We start from the raw sequence: 25,340 nt of genomic DNA, 5'->3' as shown, positions 1-25,340 counted from the left end.
ATAAGCCAAGACCTTCTGTGCTTGGCAGAATGACATCAATTCCAAGCAGAAGTAATACATCTGCCATCAACTCAAAGCTGAGGTTCCAAGGCAAATCCGCAAAATGAAGAACAAGTGGTGGGAGATGATAGAGGGGGAAGCAGCCACTCACTGTTGCATTCTCCTCCGGGGTCCCTTTTGTTAGCACTGTGGGACTTAATACGGCTCCAATTTATTGCACTACATATAGTTATACACTTCTTGCCTTTACAGTTTAAAGACCAACATAATTTTGCATGCCGAAATTTGTGGGTGCAAATATGAGACACACAAGGCCTGATTCTCATTCTGTGCTCAGATATAATGGACAGTAGGGGCTGCTGGGAGCTGGTTACAGCTTTCTGATCCTCAATCACTTGGCCTCAGTGGAAGTTACAGCAGAAAGCTGCCTCCTCTGACTTCTGCCATTGGCATAATTGCCAGATCTTACACCAGAAAGGGATCAGACATAATAGAACTTGGCTCTACTGCATCTCTTCCTGTCCTGCCCCACCATCCACGCCAGATGTGCCCCCGCCTCCTGCTTACACTGGCGATGAGGTGGGCAGCTGGTGTAAAAAGCAGGTAGGGTGCCTTTACCAGTTTTACACAAGGGGAGATTTCCCCCTAAACAGGGGGAATTTCCTAGGGGAAATCTCGAGCTGGTTTAAGTTCATTTCATGCCATGTAATTAGCAAAAGAGGAACCTAGTAGACCGCATCCAGCCCTAGTGTTCAGTGCTGGTCTGCTTTTGTGCCACTACATCTTTCCTCAGAAACTAGCATCTACTGCAAGGAAAATAGGATTATATTTTCAAATTGGTATCTTAGATGGAGAGGCGTTCCATAGCTGTTAGAGGGATTTAACATCAATGCCATGTAACAGCATTCTCCTTTCAGCTAGAAGAAATTCCTCTTCCAGTGAAACTCTTCTTTCCTGGAAACACTCTTGTCATACTGTTATGTTTGGAAAGTACAGTTAAGACTCCTGATATTGGTTCTTTAGTCATCATTTTCCATATTCCATGTCCATTTTCTGACACACACAAGCTGCCATTTTTCAAATAGTATTTGAGTTTAAAATTTCTTGGATTCGCAATACTGCTGTCCATCCATTTTTTCCTTTTCTTAACATTTCTGATTTTATTCATTTGTATCCAGGCGTCAGACTCTCTAAAATTCTCTATTAACGTTCCTTTCATTCAGTCCTCCTCCTGCTCAACCGAGACAATTCATTGCACTGCACTCAAGCTGACAGTTTCAACTCTTTAATTTCTAAATGTTTCTTGGGAGGATGAGACTACTCTTTTGCAACCTTTGTATTTTTGTCCTACATTTTGAAACAGCTTTTAGACCTTGGGTATGTCTACACAGCATTTCCGAGCCCAAGACAGCGAGTCTCTCAGCCCAGGTTGACAGACTTGGGCCCACAGGGCTCGGGCCAGCACTACAAAAATAGTTGCAGAGACAGCACTTTGAAGTTGTGGCTCCAAGTTGAGCCGCAACTTTTAAGCGCCGTCTACACACAGCTATATTCAGAGCACTGGTGTGAACCTTGTTAACTCGCGTCTATTGACCTAGGCTGGGAGGTTCGCTACCATGGGCTCCAAAATGCTGTGTCCTGAATTGTTACTACTGCTTATCTTCATCTGAATTAATCCACATTTCTGTGCATAACCGTCATCACTTTATTTTCCAGTACATAATTTTCCATTATCACTCCTTCATTTAAACTCATTTAGCATTTAATTACTCTCCACATTTTTAGTTTTTCCACACCAATCTTTTAGTTTGTTTTGTGTTATATCTCCCAAACTTCTAGCCACAATTTCTCTCATTATAACCTGGGTCTGGGGCTTTGGTGGGTTTTTTTTGTTTTTGTTATGGGAAATAAAGATCCCATGGCATTTTTCACAGGAGAAGGTGTTTGCTTCTGTGTTCTGGGCCAAAAATTTTCCTTCTCTATTGTGCAATGACCTATGCATTAGTTATTTGCTACTCTCTAATCCAGAGGTGGCTGCTTCACAGTGGTGGTGTCTGTTTAAACTTCTCATTTTCAACTGACTTCAAAATAACTGACTTCTTCTTTTATAACTTAGGCCATTTCCAGTTTAAGGGCTAGGTCATGCTCCCTTTGAAGTCAATAATAAATATCCCATTGTTTTCAAGGATGCTGGATCAGCTCGCAAATGAGCATCTAAAATTACTTTAAGAGATAAAAATGAAAAGTTCCAAAACACAATTTTAAAATGACAGATATTAATACCTAGCTCTTATATAGTGCTTTTCACCAACAGATCTCATAGTGCTTTACAAAGGAGGTTAGTATCATTATCCCCATTTTACATATAGGGAAACTGAGGAACAGGGAGGGATGTGACTTTCCCAAGGTCACCCACTAAAATAATAGCAAAGTTGGGCACAGAACCCATGTCTCCTAAGTCCCACTCCAGTGCCACACCTGCTAGGATACACTGCTTCAGAGTATCTTATGACCCTGATCTAGCAAAGTACTTAAGCATTTGCTTAAGTTTAGCATGCGAGTAGTGCCATTGAATTCAACAAATCAGTCCCACTGGAATTCAATAAGACTACTCAAGCTTGAAGTTAAGAATGTGCTTGAGTGCTTTGCTGGATAAAGACCAATATGATCAAAATAACTATTCTTGTGCCAATAAATTTTAAAAACTTTTATAAATTCTTAGCTAATGAAAGTGAGAAGGTGTCAAAGATTAAGAGTTTTTTTAAATCCATGATTTTAGTTATATTTATCCACTTTGCTCATTTTCACAAAACAAATTTTTTTTTCTAGTATCTTATTCCCCTTTTGAAAATTTGCTGTTAAAGGAAATATTAGAATGACTGATGTAGGACTTTTCTGATTGCCATTACGATAGCCCATTACTGTGGATTTGTTTCTATTATCTGGCTAGAAGGCTCAATCCAGCAAATATTACCCATCCAAGTAGTTCCATTGGCTTCACTATGACTATCTGAATAAATAATGGTTGCAAGAATGGCCCACAGTTTGCTTCAGTATTTAGACTTTCTCTGCTCATCTGATATTTTAATAAGACCTGGTTCTTCCTCTAAGAAAATTCTAAAACTCCTTTCCACGTGGGTTATTTGTCAACATCCAGAATTGTTTCTTTGTACAACTTAAAGCCATTAACAATAACTTTAATCATTGACAAGACAGACTGTAAGTAGCATTAATCCAAGTTATTTTTTTAAAAGTGACAGATGATACATACAAATGAATAGCATTTTCCTCATGTAAGTCATAAGGCACCTGAACTGCAAACACATTCACATGCACAAAAAGAAAAGGAGGACTAGTGGCACCTTAGAGACTAACCAATTTATTTGAGCGTAAGCTTTCGTGAGCTACAGCTCAATGCATCCGATGAAGTGAGCTGCAGCTCACGAAAGCTTATGCTGAAATAAATTGGTTAGTCTCTAAGGTGCCACTAGTCCTCCTTTTCTTTTTGCGCATACAGACTAACATGGCTGCAACTCTGAAACCCGTCACATGCACAGGTATCTTTATGCACTTGAGTAGTCCCACTGAACTCATTTTCATAATGTTTGCATTTCTGGGGTCCAAAACTAAAGGAAGAGCAAGGCCAACAATTTATTTCTCAAAAAACAGACAAACTCAAATGGACAAACTCTTGAATGAAAAAACCTCATAGGTTCTTATCAAATCCAAATCAGAATATATCCAAATTTAATTAAACTGGCTTAATTAATGTTTGTACAATGCTTTAAAATACATTAAAAGGGCTAAGTGGTAAATGTTATATAATACACCATTTCTGATTTGTAAAGAGACTTATTACTTAACAAAAAATATTCTGCCATTTATGGAAAGTGATTTTTAGGCCTGGTTCTCATTTACACTTAGGACCTTTATACTGCTTTGGCAGTGTAAAAACGGCCTTCAAATGGGTGCAAATTTAATGTATGCACGCTTTCAGGCACCTTTATACTGCCAAAGTTGTGTAAAGAGGCCTTAGTGTAAATAAAGACTAGCATCTTTATATATATAAAAATTATTAAAGGCATGGGTCCAGTAGTCTATGTCAAGGGATATTCCCCCATAAACTTGCCCTAAGTAGTCCATTCATTTTCCAATCAGTGACAATGAAAATTTAGAAAATAAGTTACATGTTCAAGTAGATCTTGAAATTACCTATGACATCAGTATTCATCTGTTACATTGTCCATCTTTGGTTCTTGGCTCTGAACTGTGGTAGCAGACACAGAGCTATTGTTATGCATTTATCTACTGTTATTTAGATGTGACGGCAGCACTCATTTCTATACTGGGATTCTTCTACCTACTCAAAGTAGTTTGTCTAAAAAAAACTGAATTAAATTCAAGAATTTTTTTTTACTTAGTAACTTCAATTTTTGTTCAGGTTACTTGGACTCACGGCAAAGCTCAAACTCTAGTAATAAAAGGTTTATCCCCTGCACCAGAGGGAAGCAAGAGCTAGAGTTTGGGAGGCCTTCTTTTATACCTTCTCCCATTGAAGGAGACATGGTTGAGAGAGGCCACTCCTGCAAATTTTTGCTTGAATGGGTGAATACTTGGCTGTGAGAGGCTACCTCCTGCTTTCCTTTTTCACTGAGGCAGGAGTGAGAGCAAAGGAGGTTCAGGCCTTCTCCACTTCATTGGGAATGTGAAAAAAAAAAAAAAAGCAGTACTGGGTGAGAATGTTCTCAGTGCTTATCACCAAGATTGATGGAGAAGAGAGAAGCTGTCAATTACGATCTTCAACGTGGAGAGGAATTAGGCCGTGAAAAGCAATCCCTTTTTTTCCCTTCAGCGGCAGAGGAGACCTCATCTAGAGCTCAGAATGGGGATGCTGGATGTTTTTGCAGGGCAGTCTGTATGAGGTGCCTGCCAAGTGTCTCTCAAAGAAAGTGAAGTACAGGAGTTGTTCCCTAAATGTCTTACATGGAGTGGGAGAGATGTATATGGGTACTGTATTTCTCACAAAGGGAGAAACGTGCTTTGGGGTGTACCGGTACATGGTAGGGATGAGTAAACACAAGGGGCATGGGCGTGCATGGGAGACAGATGTCTCACAAGTCAGAAAGAAAGGGAGAGTTTTTGTTATATAAGTAGAAAGGGGAATTGTCTCTACAGGGGTAAGTGAGCCACCAGCAGTTCCTTCACTCTGATTCTGCTGTCTCTATATGGGTGATGGAAGCAGGCCATCAATAGATGACATCTAGATCAGGGTATGGTGGGTCTAACATATTGGGTAGCAACTGAACCACGTATAACAAAATGAACTATTGTGCTAATGTGCTTATAAATAACCCTCGAGTTACGGTGCTGAAGGTGTACAGACCATTGTACGTACTTACACATCTTTAGCTGTCCCTGCAGTACCTAGAATGAAAAAGAAAATGTGTTTTACTGTCTGATGGTGTGATCATGCTCAAGCTAACCAAAATGACCCTAAAAATCTCTCTACACTTCTCCCCTCTTGCTCCCACAAACATTCCCCTCACACACAAACCCCAAAAGTGGATGGACACAGTAAAGGAAACTTGTTGTTATCATGATTAGCTACTTTCTCCTTTAACTCTGTCACACTTATACCTCTCTTTCTGGGCCAGATCCTCAGTGGATGTAAATGGATCAAATCCATGATCCTCAGCGGACGTAAATGGATCAAACTACATGCAAAGTTCCAGTGGAGCTGTGTCCATTTACACCAGGTGAGAAGGATATCTGTATTTTTTTTTTTTTTTTTACTTTCTGCATAAGCTAAATTGCAATATTCTTCATTTTGGCGCTTTTCCAGTTGTAAGTTGCCACAACTAACTAAGCAATTGTCCTTAAATGTCCATTTATTTTGTGAACATGCTATTTGATTCTGTTACAGACTTGGCACTGTGTATAAAATACTGTGCCATAAAATAAACAAAATTTTATAAAACAACTAGACTGAAATAACTTTAGCATTGGGATACAATCCACCCAAAAACCCCCAGATAGCTACAAAATCAGGTTCTTCCTAATTCAGCTTGTAATTTAAAAAATAAGGGCGGCAAGGGACAAAAATTACAACCTTGCTCTATGGTTCTAAGAGTTGAATTTTCATGACTCCACCACCACATGCTGGGAGAGTGGGAATCACTTAAGGATGACATACTTCTTGGTCCTCCCAAGGTACTAAAAACTGTGTTGTTGTTGCAGGTATGTCATTCAGTTGCACAGTCAGTAAAACATCCCTTCCATGAACTACAAGCACCAGCAAAGGCATTAGAAACCCATTTCACTCCTCCATCTCCTCTCAGGAGAAACTCAAGGGAGCTCAGTCTGAAGAAGCTACAGGTTTAGTCGGAGCCTGAAAGGTTTTGCAGCATTTTTCCCCTAATGCTCTTTGTTGCTTAGAAAACATTTTTTTTCTGGTGTGAAATTGCTGCAAAAACAAATACAGCTCTTCCCTCATTATTGTGGATGGAAGTTGAAGCTAGCAAATAAGGCACAAATTCAGACAGCAAATAAGGCACAAATTGTTAACAATGATAGTAACAAACCATTGAAAGAATTTACCAAGGGTTGTGGTGGATTCTCCGTAACTGACCATTTTAAATACAAGATTAGATATTTTTCTAAAAGTTATGCTCTAGGAATTATTTTGGGGAAGTTCTATGGCCTGTGATATACAGGAGGTCAGACTAGGTGATCACAATGGTCCCTTCTGGCCTTGGAATCTGTGACCTATGAACTGTATGGAAGAATGTGTAGTTTCTGCCCTTGCTTTAAAACTACAATTGAGCAGGCAGGGTTCTGAAGCTTCCCAGAACCAGGGTCCTGTATGAACACATGAATATTATACATGTAAGGAAATCCTCTTTCTCCAGCTAAGTCCTGTACTTTTGGATATTAGGAAAAACTTTTTCACTAGGAGGGTGGTGAAGCACTGGAATGCGTTACCTAGGGAGGTGGTGGAATCTCCTTCTGTCATAAATATAAAGGGAAGGGTAAACCCCTTTAAAATCCCTCCTGGCCAGAGAAAAAAATCCTCTCACCTATAAAGGGTTAAGAAGCTAAAGGTAACCTCACTGGCACCTGACCAAAATGACCAATGAGGAGACAAGATACTTTCAAAAGCTGGGAGGAGGGAGAGAAACAAAGGGTCTGTGTGTCTGTCTATATGCTGGTTTCTGCCGGGGATAGACCAGGAATGGAGTCTTAGAACTTTTAGTAAGTAATCTAGCTAGGTATGTGTTAGATTATGATTTCTTTAAATGGCTGAGAAAAGAATTGTGCTGAATAGAATAACTATTTCTGTCTGTGTATCTTTTTTGTAACTTAAGGTTTTGCCTAGAGGGGTTCTCTATGTTTTGAATCTAATTACCCTGTAAGGTATCTACCATCCTGATTTTACAGGAGGCATTTCTTTATTTCTATTTACTTCTATTTCCATTAGAAGTCTTCTTGTAAGAAAACTGAACGCTTTTTCATTGTTCTCAGATCCAAGGGTTTGGGTCTGTGGTCACCTATGCAAAGTGGTGAGGCTTTTTATCCAACATTTCCCTGGAAAGGGGGGGTGTAAGTGTTGGGAGGATTGTTCATTGTTCTTAAGATCCAAGGGTCTGGGTCTGTAGTCACCTAGGCAAATTGGTGAGGCTTTTTACCAAACCTTGTCCAGGAAGTGGGGTGCAAGGTTTTGGGAAGTATTTTGGGGGGAAAGACGTGTCCAAACAGCTCTTCCCCAGTAACCAGTATTTGTTTGGTGGTGGTAGTGGCCAATCCAAGGACAAAGGGTGGAATATTTTGTACCTTGGGGAAGTTTTGACCTAAGCTGGTAAAGAGAAGCTTAGGAGGTTTTTCATGCAGGTCCCCACATCTGTACCCTAGCGTTCAGAGTGGGGAAGGAACCTTGACACCTTCCTTTGAGGTTTTTAAGGTCAGGCTTGACAAAGCCCTGGCAGGGATGATTTAGTTGGGGATTAGTCCTGCTTTGAGCAGGAGGTTGAACTAGATGACCTCCTGAGGTCCCTTCCAACCCTGATATCCTATGATTCTATGTAATTTTGGTTCCACTGTCTATTGCTTAGCAATCCCTCATACTGATACCATCACCAACAAAGATTTAAATTACAGTGCTTGCAGAACAAACTTCCTTTATACTATATTGTTTCCAAGATCCCTTTGGGTCTCCTCACTGTACAAAAGGCCCAACTGTAATACATCACTGGAGAAAACCCTTGGTAAGGTTTTAGGGAACTCCTCGCTTGGGATCTGGATGAGGTCCTCATTTTAAAACTTCATTTAAACCGTTAGTGTTCGGAGGGTTCCCAGCTCTATATGCTGGCGATGACTCACAAATAACCATCATGTTTGAAAAGCCCGCTGTGACAGTTCTCGGGGTACTCAGGATTGTGAGTCACCTTGTTATCCCCTGCCTCCAGCAAGAGGAAGTCTCGCAGAACTGTGGCTGGGTGTTAGCTCCCTAACACTACCAGCCTTTCAGCCACTCCACCACTCTCCTCTGGGCTATGCCAGCCCTAGTTTCATCTTGCAGCTTAACAATACCGCAGTCCCTGAGTCCCTTTGAAGCATTCCCCTGCAATATCCAGCCCCTGACATTGGTTACTGACAGAAATAAGAACATAAGAACGGCCATACTGGGTCAGACCAATGGTCCATCTAGCCCAGTATCCTGTCTTCTGACAGTATCCAGGGCCACATGCTTCAGAGGGAATGAACAGAACAGGACAATTTCAAGTGCTTCATCCCTTATTATCCAGACCCACCTTCTTGCAGTTGGAAGTTTAGGGACACCCAGAGCATAGATTACATCCCTGACCATCTTGGCTAATAGCCGGCTTCATCCTCTATGAATTTATCTAATTCTTTTCTGAAGCCAGTTATTCTTTTGGCATTTACTATATACCCTGGCAATAAGTTCCACAGGTTGACTGTGTGTTATGTGAAGAAATTCTTCCTTATATTGGTTTTAAACCTGCTGCCTGTTAATTTCATCAGGTGACCCTGGTTCTTGTGTTATGCGAAGGTTTAAATAACACCTATTTACTTTCTCCACACCATTCATGATTTTACAGACCACTATCATCTATCTATCCCCCAACCTTTAGTTGTGTTTTTTCTAAGTCCCAATCTTCTTAATATCTCCTTATATGGAAGATGTCACATGCCCCTAATCATTTTTGTTGCCCTTCTCTGTACCTTTTCCAATATATCTTTTTTTAGATGGAAAGTGTGTGTACCCCAGTTTACTAGTTTTACCTTAAACTACCACTTCTGTATAACACACAACACTTGTGACCACTTATAATGAAACAAAAGAAGAGAGAGAGTGATGAAAACAAATGGTTACAATACAAAACAAAATAATAAAATGAGCACTAGGATCTACACTTATTAATAGTTGCCTTTCCTATCTAATACAGTAGGTTTTCCCCCCAAAGTTCAGTCGGTTGCAGAGCTCGCTGGCTTTACAGGAACAAGGATCCAAACTTTCATGAAAATACTTCTGCTCCTCAAGATCTTTCCACTGTGAATGGATACAGAGTGCCTTGCCCCACTGTGTTATACTGCAACAGACTTTTGTGTCTATTTATAGACTATTCTATAATATCCCGCCTGTTGTAATGTTGCGTTTTTACCTCCAAGTGGTTTCGGATTCTTTGCAGTTGTCTCTGATGGTTTTCCATTGAGAGTCTTGGGATGGAGCAAGGCTAGAAAACTGAGCCTTGCATTACATCAACAACTAACCAGGGATGGTGACAGCTCCCAGCTGCTTGAATGGGCCACCACCCATTCACCATTCATCACCGAGCCATATTATCCTCTGGTGACTAACTTTTACGCCAAGTCCATAAAGCATACTTTCACTATAGTTACATTATTATTTAAATATTACCTGTAGTTACATCTCACAATGATTCTGAGTCTTGGTAAGTTATGAGCTTTCTGTAGGTACCTTACATGTGATCTCTTATTGATAAATACCCTGCCAGACATGTGTTTTGGTGTAGTGAGTTTGTTAGGCCTGAGACAAGAATTGTTCGCAAAGAACAGAGCATCAGTTGCTAAGAGTCCTCTGAGTCACACCTATCTATGTGGCTATACCTAGGGAAAGCACCTCTTTAGTGACTTCTCCCCAGGGGTAAGATACATCCATTTCTCCTTCCAGTCCTGTATGATCACCCTCCAGCATCATGCAGTCTCTGTCTGTCTGGAACTTGGCAGCTCTTGCAGTACAGACAGGTTTCAGAGTAACAGCCGTGTTAGTCTGTCTTCACAAAAAGAAAAGGTGTACTTGTGGCACCTTAGAGACTAACCAATTTATTTGAGCATGAGCTTTCGTGAGCTACAGCTCACTTCATCGGAAAGCCCGTTTCCAACTGTGCCCACATATCTATTCAGGGGACACCATCAAAGGGCCTAATAACATCAGCCACACTATCAGAGGCTCGTTCACCTGCACATCCACCAATGTGATATATGCCATCATGTGCCAGCAATGCCCCTCTGCCATGTACATTGGTCAAACTGGACAATCTCTACGAAAAAGAATAAATGGACACAAATCAGATGTCAAGAATTATAACATTCATAAACCAGTCGGAGAACACTTCAATCTCTCTGGTCACGCAATCACAGACATGAAGGTCGCTATCTTAAAACAAAAAAACTTCAAATCCAGACTCCAGCGAGAAACTGCTGAATTGGAATTCATTTGCAAATTGGATACTAATAATTTAGGCTTAAATAGAGACTGGGAGTGGCTAAGTCATTATGCAAGGTAGCCTATTTCCCCTTGTTTTTTTCTAACCCCCCCCCCCCCCCCCGACGTTCTGGTTAAACTTGGATTTATGGTGGAAATGGCCCACCTTGATTATCATGCACATTGTAAGGAGAGTGGTCAGTTTGGATGAGCTATTGCCAGCAGGAGAGTGAGTTTGTGGGGGGGGGGTGGGTGAGAAAACCTGGATTTGTGCTGGAAATGGCCCACCTTGATTATCATGCACATTGTAGGGAGAGTGGTCGCTTTGGATAAGCTATTACCAGCAGGAGAGTGAGTTTGTGTGTGTGGTTTTTGGAGGGGGGTGGGGGCGGTGAGAATACCTGGATTTGTGCTGGAAATGGCCCATTTTAAAGAGAGTGGTCACTTTGGATGGGCTATTACCAGCAGGAGAGTGAGTATGTGTGGGGGGGGGGGGCGGAGGGTGAGAAAACCTGGATTTGTGCTGGAAATTGCCCAACTTGATGATCACTTTAGATAAGCCATTACCAGCAGGAGCGTGGGGTGGGAGGAGGTATTGTTTCATGGTCTCTGTGTATATAATGTCTTCTGCAGTTTCCACGGTATGCATCCGATGAAGTGAGCTGTAGCTCACGAAAGCTCATGCTCAAATAAATTGGTTAGTCTCTAAGGTGCCACAAGTACTCCTTTTCTTTTTGCAGTACAGAGTTATCCTACAGTATCGTTTCATTTAGGTTCACATTACCTACTTTTGGGGATCAAACAAAACATGAAGCTCAAGGGAAAACTGAAAAAAACTGTCAAGTGTCATCTGGTTTTGCATCCAAACCACAAATTGGCTCCCCTTCACCTAAAGACAGGGTGCAGGACACCTGGGGCATCACTATGAAGCCACTATTACAAGCACTACACTTCACTACCCAACAACTCTGTGGCTAGTGAAGTCATACAGTTTGGACCCCCTGACCATGTTCATGTTACTCCTCCAGTCTCTCCCAAAACCTCTTCACATGTACTTATGGATTGGGGCCAGTCACATACTTTAACTCCAAGAGAGCAGGAAGTATAAAATTCCCCTGCATGTATTCTCCTTCCTCTGTGCTTCCTGCCTCCACCCATACACAGTAGGACCACAGGTGCATTTTACCCCTTCTATGGCTGCAGAAGGAGGAGGGGGAGCAGGATTTCACCTTTAGGAATAATGAGGCACATTCAGATGTTCTGTATGTGCACCCACATTTAAGGCTGCCATTGCTCCCACCATTACTCCCAACAGTGGCAGTGCAAAGATGGGACATTTTAAGAAAATTGCTAGCACAGACAATGCTGGAATGGTGGGACATTCCCTAACATGGGACAAACTTAACAAAGTAATGTTTAAGGACGCATTTCTTACAGGCAAAAAAGAAAAGCCAAGTTGGAGTTTCTAAAATCCATCATATAATAAAAAGGAAAATAGAGATTTGTTAGTAAAAACTCTCTATGGATAATAGGAAAGTTTAAAAATAAACATCCTCTATAACTAAGAGTATGGCTACACTACAGCTTAAATCGATATAAGTTATGTCGCTCAGGGCTGTGAATTACCCAGCCCCCTGGGTGACAACTTATACCGACATAAGCACGAGTGTGCACAGTGCTATGTCTCTGAGAGAGCTTCTCCCACTGACATAGCTGCCACCACTTGTTGGCAGTGGATTAATTAAATCAACAGGAGAGCTCTCTCCCGTCGGCTTAGAGCGGCTACACAGAGTGTACCATACTTCCTAGAGTACCATACCCTAAGATTTAAAACTGCAGGGCTATAAAAAAAGAGGGTGTATACTTCAGTTTACTTGGATCACAGAAATTGCCAAGTTGCAACAGACCAATAATCCATTTAGTCTTGAATCCCGCCTCCAATGCTTGATGCTCGGAAGAAGATTTAAACACCCCATAATATATTTTATTGTGAAATTCTATACCTTGGGTGAAAAGAAAAGGGGTACTTGTGGCACCTTAGAGACTAACAAATTTATTTGAGCATAAGCTTTTGTGAGCTACAGCTCACTTCATCGCATGCATACCTTGAGAGGTAATTTTGTTCTTAATCCCACCTATCTATTCATTTACATCCTCCTGACTCATGAGGATTGATAGCTCTTCTAGTGCTATAATAGCTAGCATAAAATGAAGGTGCTATTATTCTATGCATTGGGCAGATGGTATAATTACATATATGCCTTACTCAGACAAAACTCACGTTGTCATCAGTGGCTATTTTACCTAAAGAAGGAAAGGGGTATCGGGCCCATACATGCCTAAGCCTTTTTGTGAAATTTACTAAAATATTAGCTTCTGTAACAGAGTATGACAGAGCATGTTTCAGGTTAATTATATGTCATGCAATGCTAGCTTTGCTGTTCCTGATTGCAGCACAGCCATAACTTTAGTCTTCAAAAATGCAGCGGTACTGTACAAAGCACAAAACTAATTTCTTTGTAAATACAGTGTAATATTTTTATTAGTAATGTGATGGGAATTATTTTTTCTTTATAACTCCAGCATGATGATAGAAAGCTATATCTCTGTCCATTCCTCAAATAAAACAACATTTTATTTTAATTAGATCTACTTTTAAAAGTATGTTTGCCTTTCAGGATTTGTACTCTTTTTATATGATTTTATGGAGAAAATTAAATACTAGGATTCTGATTCTCTTATCACTTATGCCATGTTTACACTAATGCAACTTCATTGACTTCACTGGAGTTATTCCATATGTACATTGGTGTCAGTGAGAGGAGAATCAGGCCTAGATCTGCTTTTCTTTTAGGCTTGTCTATACACACAAGTTCCACTAGTATAAGTTACATTGGTTTACAGACATAAACGTATCTAAACTCTCGTGATCAATCTGGGTCCATCCAGAATGGAGTTTTTAACCCATTACTTGATTGCCACTTAACATGAGCTAGCTAACATGTTTGTAAATGCTAGTCTGTTTGTGGTTTACCTGTTTGTATCCTGAAACAAAAGTTTGTGGTGTGTCCAAGCTAGCATTTACAAACAGATTATATAATTTAAGTTAACTGGCAAACAATTTCCTTAAATTAAAAAAATTCTATACTAGACAAACCCTCTGTTACACTTGCACCAGTGTTTGCATCTAGTTAAATCAGAAGTGGGATGTGTCCATGCTGCCACTAGCCTGATTTAACTCACATCAGTGAAGTTGTGTCGGTTGTAAATTGGAGTGATTTCTAGCAACTGCAGCCTAGAGAACCAGTGATGGGAGAGAAAGTGTGAAGGAGGCATGGCAGCTCCCACTAATAGATGTAAAACAATACTGGTGCAATTTTTGAGTATAATTAAGGCCTCTGATGTATTCACATTCATTATACTCATTAATATAAACAGGAGTCACACAAGCATTAATGGGATAAAAAAGTTCTAAACAATTAACATATAGTCCAGGGTTTAGTGAGAAGACCAGCAACTACAGCACACAAGTTTAATTACATACAGTTTGGAGAGCATATGACCAACATAATTTACACTCACAAACTACATCTATACTGTAGTGTGGACTACAGGGGTGTGAATTGCAGAGCACACCAAAGTGTGGCAATCTAGCTGCCCCAGGTGGATGCTGCTGGAGTGAACTAACAGGTACCTAGTTCATGTTAATGTAGTCCTCTTGCAAACAAAACTATGTTAACCAAACTAGATACCTTTCAGTTTTCACTATCAGCATCCACATGGGGCAGCTAGATTGCCACACTTTCGTGTGCTCTGCAGTTCACACTCCTGTAGTCTGCACTGCAGCCTAGTGTAGATAAATCCTCAATCAGACATACCTCTGCAATTCAGGAGAAACTCCATTAAAGTCATTGAAGTTAGATCAATATAAAACTGGTGTAAATGACAAGAGAATCAGGCCCCACATTTCTAGCAGAATCTACCTCTACTTTACTGGGTAGTTTCAAATGATTGTGAATATCCTAATAACAAATAAACAAACAAATAAATAAGAGAGGGAAAGCACTTAAATATATTGCTTAATGTTTACCAAATGATTTGAAGATGAAAAGTGTTATATAAATGCTCACTATTACTACCATTTTTATCATAGCCCTTTTTTTCACTCCAGCAGCACTGACAAATATCAAATCTATTTTCAAAATAACACAACAAGGTTTGGAGCCAGCTGGATTGATCAGTTAGTAACACACATTAACATGAGGACAACCTCCATGAAGGAACAACTTCTCAGACAAGCAGAATGTACAGGAAGGTGCATGAATTGATTACAGAAGTGGTTTCTTAGTCCTTGAAGGTCCAGGGAAGTGAAGAGGATACAAGTTACATCCCTAGTTACATGTCCACATGTAGCTTTTGACTCCTGCTGCCTATGGCTGAAGGATGTAAATGCTTTTGAGGCCTGAAGAAGCGCTCTGTGTAAGACTGAAAGCTTGTTTCTCACCAACAGAAGTTGTTCCAATAAAAGATATTACCTCACCCACCTTGTCTCTCTAATGCTTTATGGGGCTGATCTAAAGCTCGCTTATGCCAATGGAAAGACTGTCAGTGACTTCAATGGGCTTTTTGGATCAGGTCCTTTTTGAAAGGAAACTGGAACATTGTTAGGGATAAAGATGCCATTCAGAATGAGAAGAACGTAAAGTCAAAGATCCCCAGCCTGACCAATCCACATTCACAGATCCAAAACCAAAAGCTCTGTTGTCTTATAGGTTGGACAAGAAATGCTTGAAGTTCCAGCCACCAAACACAGAAAGCATTTATTACCAAAAATACACAAATCATAGTTAAAGGGCAGCTGCAAACACTGCTCCTAACAAACATTTACTATTAGTCTCCTTATATTTTTATTACTCTTTAATATCTTACTACTTGATCAAAACTGGCTCAAGTAGGGTATTATTTATTAGCCTAGAAGAATCATTTCCCAGTAAGCTGGATCCTTTTGATGGGATCTTTACACAGCATATTTTGCACAGTATGTTCTGAATTGCTAACATGTGCCTTCTCTAGCTTCAGCATTTTAACAGCTATTTGGAATGGATTTGGGGAGCCTTTAAAACGCAGTAATTAAAAAAAAATATATTTCCCCCTCCAAAAAGATGAAGCCTGCGCGCTGCATCCTGAAGCAGCGGGGGAGAGTCTCTTGTTCAGCGTGAGAGCAGCCCTGGCGAAGTGAAATGTAGTTTCCAGTTCTAGAAACGCCCTGTCGCTTCTTCTTTAAGGAAAGAAAAGCCTCTTCTCCTTGAGTCTGAACCTCGGAACAGCTTCTGGGTCCCTCCTCCCTCCTGCCCCTTCCAGACCCAACCCCTCCGTCCTCGAACCCTACCTGCTGCCCCCAACCCCGCCCCGCCCCCCCACTCCTCCTACCCCCCACCAACCCCATCTCCTACCCACTCCCCTGTCCCGCGAGTTCCCTCCCGCTCCCCCTGCCCTTGCCCCCGCGCCCCTCTCACCTCGGCTGCCCGCGCCGCTGGCCGTGGAGTTCCCGCAGCCCATGGCCCGGCGGGCGCCACGCGGGGCCGGGGCCGGGGCAGGCGGCGGGAGCCCGGCCGGGGGATGGAGCCAGCGGGGCGGCGGCAGCAGCAGGCTGCCCAGGGATCGCGCTGCGGCGGGCTCGGGAAGGAGGATGCGGGGGTGGGGCGGGGGGGGGGGGAACACGAGGACTCACCTCCCTGCCCATCGCCTGGGTAACGGCGGAGACCAATCAGCGCTGCCGGCAGCTCGGCTGGCCCGGAGCGGAGCCGGACCCCGCAGGGGGCTAGAGGCAGCGGGCGATGCACCCGGCCCCCGGCCGGCCCAGTTGTCTCCTCCCTGGCAGCCCAGCCACCACCGCCCCCCGCGGGGCACTGTGCCCTGCTCCCAGCTGCAGGGGGCGGGGTGTTTAATGTTCTGCTTTAATGTTCTGCTGGAGTCTTAGTCCTCCGCCCTGGCTGGACCACACAACAGTCCATGATCCAGCTGGGATCCAGTCCCCTCCACTCTCATCCTCGCTGCTGCCCTCCGCCGTGCCCACCTCCAGGAGACTACAGACTTTACGGGCAGGGAAGGTGCTGGGTGACAGCCCTGCTCTTCCACCTGTCGTGACGGGATGAGGTGAGCCCACCAAGCAGAAGGCTGAAGTTTGTTCAGAGTTTGTGCAAATCTGACAGATGTGTTGCCTTGAAACCCTGCGGATTGCTCACACTTCGCAGTCTCCCAGGGCAGACCTGCCATCATGCACCCTTTGACCATTAAGCCACTATTTGAAGGTCAGAGAGGAAGATCTAGCCATCTGCTAATAAAGGCCTTATGGAGAAACAAAACCACAGATTTCTTGGGTACCATGAGAAATCCTGATCCCTTTCCAATTAAAATGTGTCCACTGTAGCATAGGTGATATATGCCTGCCAATCAGCTATCCTCAAGGTAATATATCTGTGTGCAATGTTCTATTTAGACATTTATTCTATGGCCATTGCTATAGTATCTGAGTAATAATGAGCTTGTCTCCTCATCTGAGAGATATCTTCAGATAGGATGATGTGTCCTCACACCTCCGAACACTTTCCCCATTTTTCTAATGTACGCATTGAGAGCTTTTAACTTTGAGATACGATTAAATAAATGCATAGGTATACATAAATTCTGTTCAGTCTGACCCCCAACCATATGCAGAAAACAATGTAGCTTCACATATTCTACAAATATGTAGTGTGCCTCATGCAATTCCATGGTATGCCTCAGTCCATCCTCCATTCAGTGCAAGTGGACACCTGTAACCATAATAAAACACAAAATCCAGCTTAACTTTACAAGCTTTCTTCTGACAGCACTTCCGGTTTTATAGCAGTTTATACACAACTTGAGTTGATTAAAAGGACAGATTTACTTTCCCTAACCAATCCCGCTAGCCAAGACAATAGAAAGCTGCAAGATGATTCTTGCAAAGTCTGCAAGTGATTTTTTTTATCCCAAAATTTGCATTGTTCCCTCAGGGAGTTTTATTTTTATTTTCTTTGCAACTAGATCCTAATTCCATACAAAGCAGTTGAGCATTTCCAGAATTTACAGCCTTATTCCTGTATAATCCTTTCAAATGAAAGGAAAGTGAGAATGTGAGAGATCCTCCAGTGCAGCTGGGTGTAACACACTAGCTGAATGTTCCTGCTACAACAAATCAGCACTGAAAGAGTTGACAATGCTGCCATTTAAGTGCTCATAAGCAGGCTTCAACTCCGCCAGTGCCAGTCCCAAGCCCAGATCAAAAAGGAGGAGGGCTGGTTGATGGGACAGCTTCCCGTCACCGTAAAAAAAAAAGTTCTAGATACAGAAACTACTCATATCAACCACATAAACCAAAAATCATGCCCTGAGGAGGATGGAAAGCGTTCAGATGCGCATATGACAGTGGATGATCAAATCCATCGGGAAGTTACCCCCTCGATGGTCCAAATTCTGACGACCAAAAAGAGTACATCCATAGCTACCTGGAATGTACAAACTCTAAAAAGTGCAGGAAAATTAGCACAGGTAATCAAAAAAATGGACAGATATAAAACTGACATCCTAGGACTTTCTGAATTTAGATGGAAAGATCAAGGTATGATAACATGTGGCGAAAAAACAATGTTATATTCAGATGGAACCAAACATGAGAGAGGTGTAGGAATCACCATGAATAGCGCAGCAAAGAAATCACTTATGAATTGGCAGCCAATATCAGATAAGCTACTGGCAGCTAGATTTCACTCTTGTAGGGTGACGAGACAGCAAATGAGAAAAATCGGGACAGAGGGTGGAGGGTAATAGGAGCCAATATAAGAAAAAGGCCCAAAAATCGGGACTGTCCCTACAAAATCGGGACATCTGGTCACCCTACATTCTTGGCACATTAAGTGCACTATAGTCCAGGCATACGCTCCAATAAACAATGCAGATGAAGAGGATAAAGAGATTCTATGCAGAATTGAATGATGTAATGAAAGAAATACCAAACCACGATCTTGTCCTGGTTATGGGAGATTTTAACGCCCAGATCGGAAATGAAAGAAGAGGTGGTAAAACAGTTATCAGCCCATATACAACTGGAACAACGACAGACAATGGCACAAGACTTCTTGAATTTTGTGCTGAAAACAATCTTAGCATCTGCAGTTCTTTCTTCCAACATAAAAACATACACAAAAAGACATAGATTTCACCAGATGGCCATACACAAAATGAGATTGACGATATCTGTGTTAGTCAGAGGTGGAAACATCAGTGTTAGACACAAGAGTATTCAGAGGAGCAGATATACGGAGTGATCACTATTTGCTGAAAGCAAACATCAAATTGAAGTTTAAAGCGTTTAAAAAGAAAGAACACAGACTCAGATTATTCAATACACAGGAACTACAAGATTGCATGATACGTAAAGAGTACCAGATAGAGGCCAAGAACAGGTTTGAGGCCTTTAAAGACCTTGAAGAAAACAAAGGGGAAAAATACTGGGATCTTTTCAAAACAGCTATGCTAGAAGCAGCTGGAAAGATAATGGATAGGAAGAGAGGAAGCAATAAAGAACAGTGGATCTCAGAAGAAACATGGAAAATTATAGACAAAAGAAAACAAAAGGCTCCAGTACAGGGGTGGGCAAACTTTTTGGCCTGAGGGCCACATCTCAGTATGGAAATTGTATGGAAGGCCGGCTGGGGCAGCGGATTGGGGCACACGGGGAGGATGAGGGCTCCGGCTGGGGGTGCACTCTGGGGTGGGGCTGGGGATGAGGAGTTTGGGGTGCAGGAGGGTGCTCCGGGCTGGGATCAAAAGGTTTGGTGGGTGATCAGGACTGGGGTAGGCAGTTGGGGTGCCGGGGGAGGAGGTTAAGTGGTGCAGGATCCAGGCAGCCCTTACCTGAAGCGGCTCCTGGAAACAGCAGCCCGTCCCCCCTCCAGCTCGCATGCACAGGCAGGGCCACGCCACTCTGTGCGCTCCCCTATCTGCAGGCACCATCCCTGAAGCTCACATTGGCCGCAGTTCCCAGCCAATGGGAGCTGCAGAGCCGGCGTTTGGGGCGTTTGAGGCTGCCCCTGCTTCCAGGAGTCGCACGGAGCTGCTGCACACGTGGAGTGGAGCAAGGCAAGCCCCTACCCTGCTCCCCGGCTGGAACACCTGAGTGGGGAAAGCTCCCAAACCTGCTCCACAGCGGGAGCTCAAGGGCCGAATTATAAGGTCTGACAGGCCGGATGCGGCCCGCGGGCCATAGTTTGCCCACCCCTGCTCTAGTACTACAACATTCATCTGAAGAAACAAAACAAACCTACAGGAACCTTGACAAAGCAGTAAAGAAACAATGTCAAAAAGATAAGCGAAATTGGATAGAAAGTAAGTCTAGTGAAGCTGAAGAAGCAGGGGAAAGAAACGAGACAAGAACATTGCACACAATCCTGAAATGGATCAAAGGATATGGATCAAAATTCAGAAGTGTCCCAGTGAAAGGGAAACAAAGAGAAATTTTGAACACAGAAGGAACAAGAAAATAGATGGGTGGAACACTTCAAAGAAGTGCTAAACCCATCAGAACCAATTACAAGACTGGAATTTAACAATGATAGTAGTATAAGGGACCTACTGTCAATCAAACCCTAACCCCACCCCTTGACCCCTTAAGCCCTGCCCACCTGTCACCAGAAGTCCCGCCCCATGGTATTACGTCCGGGGTCAAGGCAGCCACATGACCGGAAGCAAGCTGTGTCATGTGACCCCTCTAACAACTCCTCCCAGTGCCCTCTACCAGTCAGGAGGCATTTCGCCCCCGTAGGACCACCCTGAGAGGCGATTTGACCAATTGGAGGGAGTTCTGGGGCAGGGTGACCCATCCAGAAGTGATTCGTGTGACCCCTCTAAGAACTCCTTCCACATCCCTCTACCAATCAGGAGGGGTTTTGGCTGCATAGGACTCCCTGAGAGCAGATTTGACCAAAATAGGGCAGGTTCTGGGACAGGGTGAACCGCCCGGAAGAGGGTCGTGTGACCCCTCTCCCAATCAGAGCATAGCACCATCACCCCATAAGTCGCAGCGCTGGGCAGAAGAGACCATCTTTTACCAAGAACGCGTGTTTTAGAAATCGTGGAAACATGGACTCCTTCACCACCCCTGTGAGAACTTCAGACTTTGTTTTAGCCCCGAGCACCCTTGGACTTGTGTGGAGAAAGCACTACATCAGCGACAGTTCTGAGGAGGACCCTTTGACTCAACCGTTGATGGATACATTGGAAACCGATCCCGAAACCCAAACCCTTGTGAGGCACCCTGATGAGCATGATGGCCTCTTGTTGTCCACCCCTCTCGAGGAGGAAGGCAATCATGGCTTGGGGGAGTCACCAGTGGATAAGGTGTCCTTTTTCGGATTTTCCTCTTGAGATCTGTCTCAAACATGAGCAAAAACAGCTGATGCACGATAGAGGTTATTTGGCCATCCTGACCCCGGAAGTAATACCCCCATGGGGCGGGACTTCTGGTGACAGGTGGGCAGGGTTTAAGGGGTCAAGGCACGGGGTTAAGGTTTGATTGATGGTAAGGCCCTTATATTACTAATGATAAACCATTAGACCTAGATATAGATGTATCTGAGGTAAAAATCGAAGAAGTAAAAAAAGCATTGCAGAAGCTGAAAAAAACAACAAGGCATCTGGTTTGGACGACATTGATCCTGAGATACTTAAATATGGAGGTGAAGATGTGAAATCAGTCATCTGTTCACTGTGCAACAAAATATGGACAGAGGAGAAAGTGCTGGAAGAATACACCCTTGGTATCATAATCAAGTTACCAAAAAAATCAAGTTACATTCTAAACTATTGTTCAAATTGGAGGGGAGTAACACTTTTATCTGTCACAGGAAAAGTATTAGCAGCACTCCTTCTGAACAGAATGAAAAGAAAGATGAATACCATCCTACGTGAACAACAATCTGGATTTAGACAAGGGAGATCGCAATTTTCACCCTGAGACAGATTATTGAGAACACAATTGAATTCCAAGGCAGTCTTGCCATCAATGTTGTAGACTTTCAAAAGGCATTCGATAGTGTAAACAGAGAAACAATGTGGAAAATTGTGGAACCATAAGGAATTCCAACAAAATTAATTAACACTATGAAGGCATTCTATGCCAACTCAAAATGCTGCATTAAAATGGGAAATGGATTGAGTAAGCCATTTAGCAACAAAACAGGTGTAAAGCAGGAGAGCATCCTGTCTCCTTTTTTTATTTATCCTAGTCATCGACTATGGATTAAATACATATGTCCTAAAATGGAACAATTCCAGGCTATTTGATCTAGACTTTGCTGATGACATCGCTCTTATCAGTGAAGATGCCAGCAGACTACAAAAATGCACAAACCAAGTAAAAGAAGTAATGGAGAAGATAGGTTTGAGATACAGTGCAAAGAAATGTAAAGTCATGTTAACGGGGACTATTGGGACAGAAAGCAAAACTGAAGAAGAGAAACTGGAGAAGGTGGACAATCTTACGTATCTTGGAAGTACCATCAGCCAAGATGGTACTAGTTCTGAGGAAATACGAAGAAGAATCGGGAAGGCAAACACTGCATTTGGAAGACTCAAAAACATCAGGCAACTGAAAAACATCTCCCTCAAGACAAAACTGAACGTGTACAAAGCAACTGTTATCACCATCACAACATATAGCAGTGAAACATGGCAAATTACCAAGAAAGATACGCAAAAGCTGGATGCATTTAATCACAAATGTTTGAGAAGAATGTTGGGAATAACATACAGAGATAGGAAGATGAAAGAAGAAGTCAGAAAAGTTACTGGACAAGGCACCCTCTCACAAATAATCTACAAAAGAAGACATCAGTGGCTGAGATATGTGCTGAGAATGGAAAAAGAACGCTTACCAAATACTGCCCTTGAATGGAAGCCAGAAAATGCAAGAAGAAAGAGAGGAAGACCGCAAATAACATGGAAATGAACAGTTCTGAACGACATCAGGCATCTCAACATGAAATGGGAAGATTTGGAGAGAAGGGCAGTTGACAGGCAAGGATGGCAAATGTGCAGCAAAGCACAGGATGGACTATGGTCTAAGGTAAGCAGGCTTCAGAGCCATCATTCAAACACCCATGGAAGACCGTTATGTGAACACTCAGGTGTCCACTGGACATACATACCTTTTACATCAGCGTTTTCTACAGAAGGACAAGAGAACAAGTAGCTGTTGCCAAGTTTCTCAACACCTCTTACTAATGCAAGGCAAGACATCACTTTTTTAGGAGCAACACACAAAAAAATACTCAAACAATTATTTCATCCATCTATTCTATATGGTTTCTTAGACTGTGCTCACCACTGTAGTATCTGGGCAGCTTCCCGTAGGGCATTGAGCTATGTGGCTAACATCACCATATATTGTTTGTTCCCTCATCCTCTACCCAGTGGGAGAAGTGTGAGCAGTGCACTGTCTTGTTTTGGTAGCTGTTTTTGGGGGGGCTGGTTGGATTTTTTGTTTGTTTTGGGGGGAGTGGGTTGTTGCAAGGAGTTTTGGTTCATTTGGTTTGGGTTTGTGTTGGCTAAGTGATGGTAGTTCTGCATTTGTTCTGTGGTGTTCTGACACCCGCTTTTCCCCCGCGGTGGTAGCTGGGGCTCATGAGCTCACAGTGCTTCTAGCAGTTTGTCATAGCAGTGCCGGAGCAGATTCTTTCCTAGAACAATGGGGTGGGGTGGGTTGGGGGGAAAGCATGGTTATTTGTGTCATTCACAATGATTCCTGTCAATGCAGTATCTTGGAGTCCAGCTGCACATCAGCAAGCATGCCATGCACGCACACACATTTATGTTAGAGAAGGCAAGAAGAAATGGGTTTTGCACTTGGAGTGAAAGGTAGTAAGGTTTGGGATGGTCCTTATATTCCTTAAATGGTCTTTAGATATCTGAGATGGCTAGACGTTTTGAAAATCTATAAAAGAAAATGAATTGCTAGGCTGAGACTCCGTATACCAAGCTTCAGTCCAAAGTGAATTTTTATGACAGAGTTATAAGTCCCTAGGAAAAAAAGAGGGGGTATTATGAAGGCCAGGCTGAAAGGCGTGTTACTTAATATCTAATGGGCACCATTATGAAATCTTAATGAATGTGCAAGTAAGTACTACCCAGGAGTGATTCCCCGATACAAAATTATACCAGATCACAAATTTGCCATTTTTTGGAATAAAGCTGAATATGGTTTTAATATACAGTATATAAGGTGTGATGCTTAACTGCTAATCACAGAGGGCTGGATCACCTTGTTCCAAATTAAAACTTGTGGGAGGGGGCTTTTGGGGTGAAAATCTCATGCAGATTCTCTCACTCCATGTCACTGCCATTCCTCACATGGAAGACGGCATTAGACCCACCTACAAACCTGGAAGATTCTTGGGGACTGCCAGGGCATGCATGGGAAGGCCCTGCGACTCAGTACTGCCTCTGGTCCCTGGTTGATCATCTGGAAGGATGGCTCAGTAGTTCCACACTAACAGGGATGCTATAAAGATCAAACCACAGAATTGGTGTGGTGCTGTTTTAGTGGTGCATTTACTTTAGTCAGGAACTTTGAAAATAAACTAAAGAATGTCTGGGCATACCTCTCAAATGTCTCTCATTTTAAGGGACATGACTCATTTTTGTTCCTAAGTTATCTATGTTTCATACAAATGGGATGTCCTCTTACTTTTATTATTAAAATTATTTACAACAAAAACAAAATAACATGAAACAGAGATTATAAAAAGAGTTGTTTATGAGAAAGGAACAAATCATTCTGAATTGTAAATTTCCTATATGAGCTTTTCTGGGGGGTGTGGGGGATCTCCCATCATGCTGAGGCTTTGTTGCACACTGTGTCCCACCTTTTGGCTTAGGAAAGGTGAGAGGACTTTCATAGAGGTCTTCTCTAAACCAAAATGGAAATTGACCAAGTTAGATTGACAGCCAAGTGGTAGATCTCAAATACATGAGAGTAAAAAAAGAGGAGGAGTAGTGATAGAGAGTCCTGCTTTTTTGCCTTTTTGACCCTTTCCACTAGTTTGGTAGGAAATCCAAACAATCTACTCCTATTATTTGCGCTGGGCAGCAGGCTTAGGGAAGGAGGAGGTCATATGAGCTCAAAAAGTAATTTGTGTGTATTAGGAAATGCCCCCTAATAGCACTGAAATGTTAAAAATATATTATTTGCTTGATTTCTCTCATATTATAAGCTATCTACATAAAGAATCCTTTGCACCATCCCATGACATAATACTAAAACACAATGCTTCTAATGGTTTGTGCCTCAATTTACGCAAGTATACAAAAATGTTAATTTACAATCTACATTTCCCCTCACTTAAAGGCTGTTGGCAGGTGCAGAACAGACACAGATGTTCTCAAATCCATAATCTCCCTGAAAAATCTTGTTCCTTAATCAGTAGTTAATATTCTGGGATTAATCTTCTCCAAATGAAGCTTACAAATGCAATTCAATTTAAACAAAAAACTTTTCTGCTCTGATCATTGCTTTACA

The 25,340-nt window shown here is 42.3% G+C and overlaps 1 protein-coding gene and 1 long non-coding RNA gene across 6 annotated transcripts in view; one reads left to right on the top strand and one right to left on the bottom strand.

Annotated features, from left to right (window-relative positions):
• Positions 1-15,242, top strand: part of LOC142070135 (uncharacterized) — a 29,413-nt gene extending 14,171 nt beyond the window's left edge. Inside the window, exons 2-3 of one of the 2 annotated variants that reach the window (XR_012666104.1) lie at positions 5,655-5,756; positions 14,919-15,242. This is a non-coding gene — a long non-coding RNA (uncharacterized LOC142070135). Of the gene's footprint in view, positions 1-5,654; positions 5,757-14,915 lie in introns of both variants that reach the window. The other variant, XR_012666105.1, reaches the window with a different exon arrangement.
• C1H12orf75 (chromosome 1 C12orf75 homolog) overlaps positions 1-25,340 on the bottom strand; it is a 51,215-nt gene that overhangs the window by 8,143 nt on the left and 17,732 nt on the right. For 3 of the 4 annotated variants that reach the window (XM_048832047.2, XM_075123364.1, XM_075123363.1), the window contains exons 3-4: positions 10,499-10,580; positions 5,400-5,424 (exon numbers count right to left, since the gene is read on the bottom strand). In XM_048832047.2, coding sequence (XP_048688004.1) covers positions 5,400-5,424; positions 10,499-10,580 — 107 coding nt within the window. Of the gene's footprint in view, positions 1-5,399; positions 5,425-10,498; positions 10,581-16,475; positions 16,571-25,340 lie in introns of those variants that run through there. The other variant, XM_048832056.1, reaches the window with a different exon arrangement.

Source organism: Caretta caretta, chromosome 1, assembly GCF_965140235.1.
Source record: "Caretta caretta isolate rCarCar2 chromosome 1, rCarCar1.hap1, whole genome shotgun sequence".
Lineage (NCBI taxonomy): Eukaryota > Metazoa > Chordata > Testudines > Cheloniidae > Caretta > Caretta caretta.
The sequence above is the reverse complement of the archived record's forward strand: the minus strand, read 5'-3'. Positions and strand labels throughout refer to the sequence as shown.